We start from the raw sequence: 8,462 nt of genomic DNA on the forward strand, positions 1-8,462 counted from the left end.
AAATACTTAGGAATAAACTTAACCAAGTAAGCACAAAGTTTGTAAATGGAAAACTACAAAACATTGCTGAAAAAGAATTGAAGACGTTTTAAGTAATGGAAAGGACAATGGTGTTCACAGTTTGGATGACTTAACATTGTGAGGGTGTCAAGCAAAACTACCCACATCATCTACACTTTCAACGTGGTCCCATCACGTCCTCTCTTCTCCCACACCAGTCCCACAATGTCTACTGGATCTTTGGTTGGGAAGATGTTGCATAAATGTCTGTTCTTTTGGATCTTAGACTCCCAACCCCATTGATTCCATGGAACTCTTAGCACAAAATCTTCATTAGGACCCAAAGCATGTACAGTAATAAGCTGTGAGAGTTTTCAATAGAATAGTGGTGGAAGACCCCTGTAAAGGGAGGAGGGATCCATTTATAGTGATGGTCTTTTTAAATCAATCCTCATACTGAGTAAAATGACAAAACTCGAATAAAAATATATTAACTATATGAGAGAGTCAAATAAAGTCGAACTGCCAGGCTAACATTCAAGGGAAAATGAGCACCCAGAGAATTAAGCAGGATCAGAGGTGCATTTTCCCTGACAGCATTCTCTCCTCATGGCAAAGACAGGCTCCAAAGGCCTGTGCAGTGTGGGCTGAGGGAATGTAACAGGGGAATCTAACATCAACAACAGTCAAACACTAAAAGTATCCCATGTAGAATCCGTATGAGGCTTGAACAACCTGGGTACTTAGACAACAATATGTTTTATGTGTGATTCAAGATGATGGTAGACTGGTAATGACCCCAGACACCTGGCGAAGGAAAATCACAAGTCCCGGAACTCTGAGATATCTGATAACTTCATCTCTGTTCAATACACCTTGCATTTAAAGTTGAAATTGAAGGTCATAAGTAACTTGAAAAAAAATTCTCAACTCCAAGCACTACACAGAGCACCTCCTCTTTCTACTGCCCTGGGCAGTGGCTTCCAATTGCACAAGTCAGCATATCATTCCAGGAGAGCTGGGTGGTCTCAGAAGGGCTGGAGAACATGTTTGAGACCAGCAGGGGGCGCTGTGGCACTGGTCCTGTGAGCACAGGCTTCTGAGCCATGCCAAGGAGGAAAACACTCTACTGGCCCTTGCACACTTGGTATGTAGCGTCCTCACTGAACTGTGACTGTCCTGCAGTTGAGGCCCAAGAAGCGACATGAGCCCTCAGCTCTGACTCACACCCTTGCCTCATATTCCATCCTCCACCGTTCCTGGAGTCATATATTTATTATAAATATATATAATATATAAACATTATGCACATGCATATGTAAATAGTATATATAATATATTATACTTATTAATATATAAGTATATTATGCAATGTATAGGTATATATAATATATAAAGCCAATTATTGTGTGAGTTAATATTATAATATGTATTATATATTATGTTTCATGTTGCATATTATATGTTTTCTATACAGAGACCATCAGACAGACAGAGATGAAGAGAGAATGGGAAGAATGTAGTAGAAATTCATTTTCTGATTCCAGGAAAACAACGAAACAAAGGAACAGAAAAGTATCGTATGAACACAGCTGAAAGGTGCAAGTAGGATCCATGTTATATGGAGAAATATTCACCTTGACCTCAGGGAGGATCTGGGTTTGGACTAGATACTGAAATCTCTGGGTGATGGTGAACACAGACCTTGAGGGAGAGCAGATATGCAGACAGTGAGCCATGTGTCAGATAACCCAAGCAGAGAGCTTATGAGGTTCAGTGATGATACCCTGACACACTGTGAGAGAGGAAAATGAAGTACTTGACCCAGTGAAATGGGTCTCTGATGCTCAGCCCACGGTGGGCAGCGTGCATCAGCATGGTCCTTCAGAGATGAACAGCACAGGCCTCAGGAAGCTCTTACCTGGATCAAGCAGCATCAACCAACAACCACCAGGGGGAGCTCCTCTCTGCTCCTTCCCGGCCAGTGATGGGCTTCTGGTTCCTGGATTCTACACTATATCCAGCTTCCCAATTCTTCTGTTAACCACTGGCTCTAACGTCCCCAGTAGGAAAGAGTTGTTCTGTCCCATGGTGCCTTGAGAATGCCTGAGACAGTTTCTAGGGTAGCTCAGGGCTCCATTCAGGGGTCAGGAATGCTGGCTGATTACTATGATTTCCTATTTATTCATGACAAAATGCATAACAAATGTATTAGCTTTAAAACGGTCATAATTTTAGTTGTTATTTGTAAGCAGTGTGTAATTGGTTATTTATTTCCGTATTTCTATTGACTTATGGAAGCTGATATCGCTTGTCCTTTGCAGTTATTTCAATTATTTTTTGTAATCCATTCTTTTTCTCTTACGATGTAGATCTCAATGATCTTCTAATGCGATGCACATAAAATTACAATTGTTCTCCACTCTATCAAAGAATCCTTCCTTTGACAGGCACAAAATAATTTGGTCTGAATCTTTGTCTGTTATGAATTGGGCCTCTAAAAAACAGTTAACGAGAAAGAAAAACAATAAATAAGCAAATGTCATGAAACAGACAAGATAGTAACAATTCTGAAATAAATATAAAATCATATTTTATTTTACTGTGAGAACACCAATTTTGTGGCTAACCTTCAAAAATTAATAAAGAACTTTGATCTTCCCACTATACCTTCTTAATCCCCTCTTCTGCAGTTATCATTCCTTCTGCCTCACATAAGACTGTTTGGGGAAAAGGGAGTTTTAAATTCTCAATGATGGTCACACAAACTTGTTCAGACACAGTATACTATTTTGTTTCTGATTATGAGTTACATGTTTCCTTATTTTTATAAAATGTTGAGGGGAATCTCACAATTTAAAGGTGACATCATGACATTTCTTCTCAAACACTGCAGGTCAGTTGAAGCTACTCTAGATAATTGATGGCTTCATAAAGAAAAGGAGAGCTCCCACCCCTATGCTGCCAGTGCAGCTCTAGGTGTGGGCAGCCCCACCCATGGTCACCCCACTGCTGCTACTGGGAACAGTTTACTGCACTGAGTCAGTGGGAAACTCTTGTCCCTTCAAATTCCCATATATGACTGCGATTTCCCATTGGGTTTGCTGTTGGAGGGAGGAGTGCCCATTACCTTTCCACAAAGGAGACAGGACAGGGTTTCACTGGGGAGCAAGACACTGTTTAAGGCATGGGGTAAGGTTTGGGGTAAACTAGATTGTGGAGACCAGGAAGTGGAGAAAACACTCATCTCATCATTCAAATCTCAGCCATTCCAGAAAAGAAACTTAGGACTGCAGTCACCAAAGACAATGGGGAACTGATTTTGAGACAGGCATCAACCTCCCTCCCTCAGTGTTTCAGTCTCCATTCAGTCATTGGTCTGTGTGAGGTCCCAGCATCTGCCTCTTTCAAGACCTCCCCCAGGGGACATCAGAATGACACTGGGGCAGGAAGAGAGAGGAAGCTGATTTGCATGAAGCACCTTCTCCTCTTCATGGGTCTGGGAGGCATGAAAAGGCCCAAGGACACCACATTCCAGGCCAAGAGCCTGAGGAGTCTTCGTTCTGTCAGTGTCCCCACCATGGCTTGGACGGTGCTTCTGCTTGGGCTCCTTGCTTACGGCTCAGGTCAGAGGGAGGGTCTCTGCATCCTTGGGGGACACATAATTCAGAGTCCCAGGGTGACCCTTGTCTCCCATAACAATACTTGTGTCTCTTCTGTCTGTTTTAGGTGTGGATTCTCAGACTGTGGTGACACAGGAGCCATCACTCTCAGTGTCTCCAGGAGGGACAGTCACACTCACCTGTGGCCTTAGCTCTGGGTCAGTCTCTACCAGTAAGTACCCCAGCTGGTTCCAGCAGACCCCAGGCCGGGCTCCCCAAATGCTCATCTACAACACAAACAACCGCCCCTCTGGGGTCCCTGACCGCTTCTCTGGATCCATCTCTGGGAACAAAGCCGCCCTCACCATCACAGGGGCCCAGGCTGAGGACGAGGCTGACTATTACTGTGCTCTGTATATGGGTAGTGGCATTTACACAGTGATGTAAACCCATGGGGAAGTGCAACCAAAACCTCCTCATATGCTCAGAATGGCTCAGCCTCACAGGCAGAAGGAAAGGAAGAGGCTGTCAATGGTCAACATACCATGGGGAAGGGGCTCAATGACCCCCTTCTGTACAGCGGTTCATCACCATATGCCTCCTCCAGTCTCTCCCAGGGTGTGTCCATCCCTCCAGTGTGACTCCTGAGAGACGGGGCTTCCTCTCTCCCTCTCTGCGTGTAATGGGGTATGGATCTGAGCTCTAAAATATATCATCCACAGTGAGACTCAGAGACCCCACTGCTAGCTCTAATGCTGGTTCTTATTCAAAGACCATTACCAGATATATTCTTATTCCTTGATTTATCCCTGCAGACCACATGGATATTTCATTTTCATTGAAATGGAACCATTACCTCAGGGCTTGTTAGAAATGTAGTTCCTCAAACTCGACATGCTGGGTCAGAAACTTGCGCTGTTGTGCAAGCTTCTATGTTTGAGAAGCTCTCCAGGAGCTTTTCATGAACATTAAAGTTTGAAGAGTACCTTTACTTCTATTTGAATAAAATTATTCCTGGTAATTTCTGTTTAAATTTCAATCAGGTTAACATTCCAGGACACAATCTCTCCCATTCAAAAATCCAGAAACACTCAGAAAAAGACGTAAAATCTTAAGCCATAGCTAATAACTGATAAAATCCTAATAGAAGCTGCAGTTTAGCTCATAGTATTATACCAAGATTACTTCCTTAGTTTTAAAATCTCACCATGGTTTTGCAAGATTTAATGTTAGAAGAAGGAGGGTGAAACTTATATAAAGGGTTTCTGTACTAACTTTTCAAATTTTCTTAAGTGTAAAATCATTAAAATTTAAACTTTAAACACACCACACACACACACACACACACACACGAATGAAAATATACTTGATTCCCTTCCCTGATGTTGAGGGCCCAAACAACAATTTTTGTGATGTATGAGGTACCACAGCAGATAATAAATTTCAAAGTCAACCCATTGTGATGTGCTGTATTTTTATTTTCATCTTCTCTAAAGAAACAAATATTTGAAAATATTACTCTTCACCTGTCATTTACCTGCTGGATGGTCATATAAAGCATCTCCCCAGTATCAGATAAGCACAATCTCTCATCAGCTCCATTACTGGGGTAAGGCATTAAGGAGGATTTATGGTTTGACTCAATATGAAGTATCCCATTCTTCTCAGATCTTCAATCTTATAAGTAAAGAATCCTGGACATAATTCAACAAAAAGCATAATTATACTCTAAAACGTGAAAAGAAGGCAGACTTCCTACACACTCAGAACTGGAGGAACAAACTGCAGTTATATCCTTGGTTGCTTATGACCTCTCTACAGACAGGGCAGGACGGGACAAGAACATTGAGACCAGGAACACCTAAGGTCCAGGCAAAATAGATAACAGAAATAGATAGATAGATAGATAGATAGATAGATAGATAGATAGATAGATAGATAGATATTGGGTTGTCAGAAAAGTCATGATGTATTTTTTTATGGTTTTCATTGCAAAAATTCGTCATGACTTTTCCAACAATCCAATAGATAGATAGATACCTAGACTAAAAATGAAAAAAGGAAGAAGGAAAGAAGAAAGAAAGGAGGAAAGGAAGGAAGGAAGGAAGGAAGGAAGGAAGGAAGGAAGGGGAGAAAGAAAGAAAGAAAGAAAGAAAGAAAGAAAGAAAGAAAGAAAGAAAGAAAGAAAGAAAGAAAGAAAGAAAGAAAGAAAGGAAAGGAAAGGAAAGNAAGAAAGAAAGAAAGAAAGAAAGAAAGAAAGAAAGAAAGAAAGAAAGAAAGAAAGAAAGAAAGAAAGAAAGAAAGAAAGGAAAGGAAAGGAAAGGAAAGGAAAGGAAAGGAAAGGAAGGAAGAAAGACTAACAACACGAAAATCCTATCCCGCTAGGCTAAGAAACTGGGAACCACATCTAATCAGAGACAATATTTTTGACAACACCCACCCCGCAACACCACATGCTAATGGAATCACCTAACTGCACCTTCATTCAGGGGTTTCAGTCTAGCTGATCTAGGACCAGGTCTCCTTCGTCCCATTAGAAGCAGGCAGCATACAGTGGCCCATCTGGAGAGTGTCAGTGGTTCAATGGAAAGCCGAACCACTATCTCATTAGACACTCAACAATCCTTAGCCATCAGGGCTATTCTGGACTGGTTAGCAACTCCAGTTATTCCACTCATGATTCAGATCCCACCTGGGAGCTGAACTTGAACCCCATCCCTCAGCAATGAGACTGAATGAGGTGGTACAAGGCAGAGGGAGTCTGCACTCCTGTGGCCCATTCTGGTGACTGTGGGACCAAGTAAGAGCTGAGCCTTGAAGTTCCCCACCTGGCATTAACAGCACTGAATAAACGATGGGAGGCAGGGGAGCTCCTGCTGCAGTGGCCCTGTCTCATCCCTGGTGTCAGTGAGGCCAAAGGGCCCAATGGAGAGCTGACTCAGACCAGCAGTTCCACAAGCCCTGTGCTTTCCTGTCTGTACGCAGCGGTCCCAACAGGGGGCTTATTTCACACCTCCACTTCATGAGAATCTGCAGTGGACAATCACCGCCCACTTTCCCCAGGAAGGAGTTGGCAGCACAGAGCACTGGGACTCAATGCTCAACCTTTGCTGGGGCCAGTGGGAACTGAATATACGCCCCTGACCTAGTGCTGTAGCTCAACAGGAGGAGTAAATGGGACCCAATGTGCCCTAGTGTAATTTCCAAAAAGTACAAAGTTCTGTGAAATACAATCAAGAACCAGGGAAATCTCAACTTGAACATGAAGAGAATATCCATTGAAATCAACACAGAGATGTCTGAGATGATGAAATAATGTTACAGATATATTCAGGCAACAGTCATAAAATTCATTTGACAAGAAAATACAGACACTTGTGGAAGAATGGATTAAGAGAGTAACTCAGAATAGAAAGAGAAGTCATAAAAAAGAACTAAAAAATACAATAGAGGAAATTTAAAAATAAACTTTTCTGGAGAGGTCAAGAATACATAATGCTTATTGATTATTTTAATGGTTCATTATGCTGATTGGTTGTTTGAATGATTGATTGATTGATTGATTATTTGGTGAAATACAGATTGACTGATAGTTTGTTGAACTAGAAAAGGACCACATTTTCTTCTGCACAGTTCCCACCTCCATGAACATTCTCTTGAGGACACCACCAGGGGTCGCTGTGGAACTTCTCAGAGCTGCAAGGCATGAAACCATCTCTAATGGTTCTAATGGAATGGGCCCTGTGCCCAGGCTCATGGCCTGAGTTATAAGTGGCAGCAGGTGCTTCCTCTCAAGTGACAGACTCAGAGCTCACAACCACCACAGCCTCCTCCTGAGAGTGAAGCTACAAACTGGGCTGAGGACACAGAATTGGATGGTACTCTGTGCTCATATTTGCATAATGCCCCACCACATACACCCTTTACCCAGGGAGCTGAGGAGAAGATAAAGGGGCACACCAGAGACCAGCACCAACATGAAGCCAGGGGACACTGGGAAGTCTTCACCATGACCTGGTCTCCTCTCCTCCTCCTCCTCTTCCTCGCTCACTGCCCAGGTTCATGGACATTTCAGAGACCAGCCTTTGGAGGGATCCTTCTGCCTTTATTCCTCATTCCTACCATGTGTCTGTTTTTATTTCATGGTCCAGTTCTCAGGCGGTGGTGACTCAGGAGCCCTCACTAACATGTCCCCAGGAGGGACAGTCACTCTCACATGTGGCTCCAGCACTGGAACGGTCACCAGTGGCCACTATCCATACTGGTTCCAGCAGAAGTCTGGCCAAGTCCCCAGGACACTGATTTATAATACAAACAGTAAACACTCCTGGACCCCTGCCCAGTTCTCAGGCTCCATCACTGGGGGCAAAGCTGCCCTGACCCTCTCGGGGGCCCAGCCCGAGGATGAGGCTGAATACTATTGCTGGCTGCTGTACAGTGGTGCTTGGCACAGTGAGACACCCAGATGGGGAACTGGGACATAAACCTTTGCTTGACGAAGAATGTGTACAAACATGACCCTGTGATATTAGCATCATATAACCAGACACCTGAGCTCTCAGCACAGCCTAAATGTTCACCATCCACAAAGAGAAGGTGAAGGGAAGCGTCTGAATTGATTCCATTCCTGTTTGAGTCCTAAAATGGAGGGAATTTATGAGCAACTTTGGAGGAACTAGTCCAAAAAAGCAGAATTCAATTATTTTATTTTACAGAAGGAACAATATTTGATGGTTAAAAACTGAGGATTAAGGTCAAACAAATTTCCTGTAGGAAAAAGTATTGCCAATAATCTTTGCAAGCTATGAGTAAAGGAAAGAAACCCTCCTTTTGCGTGTTACTGAAGTTTATGTTCTTAGG

At 42.9% G+C, this 8,462-nt stretch overlaps 1 gene segment (V, D, J or C); it reads left to right on the plus strand.

The window, feature by feature from the left end:
* The first annotated feature begins 3,493 nt into the window (after positions 1–3,493).
* LOC109378699 (immunoglobulin lambda variable 7-43-like) lies at positions 3,494–4,138 on the plus strand. The segment is given in 2 exon segments: positions 3,494–3,626; positions 3,730–4,138. Coding segments are annotated over 2 exon segments (453 nt in total).
* Positions 4,139–8,462: the final 4,324 nt, after the last annotated feature.

Source organism: Hipposideros armiger, unplaced genomic scaffold (assembly GCF_001890085.2).
Source record: "Hipposideros armiger isolate ML-2016 unplaced genomic scaffold, ASM189008v1 scaffold_2604, whole genome shotgun sequence".
NCBI classification, from domain to species: Eukaryota; Metazoa; Chordata; class Mammalia; order Chiroptera; family Hipposideridae; genus Hipposideros; species Hipposideros armiger.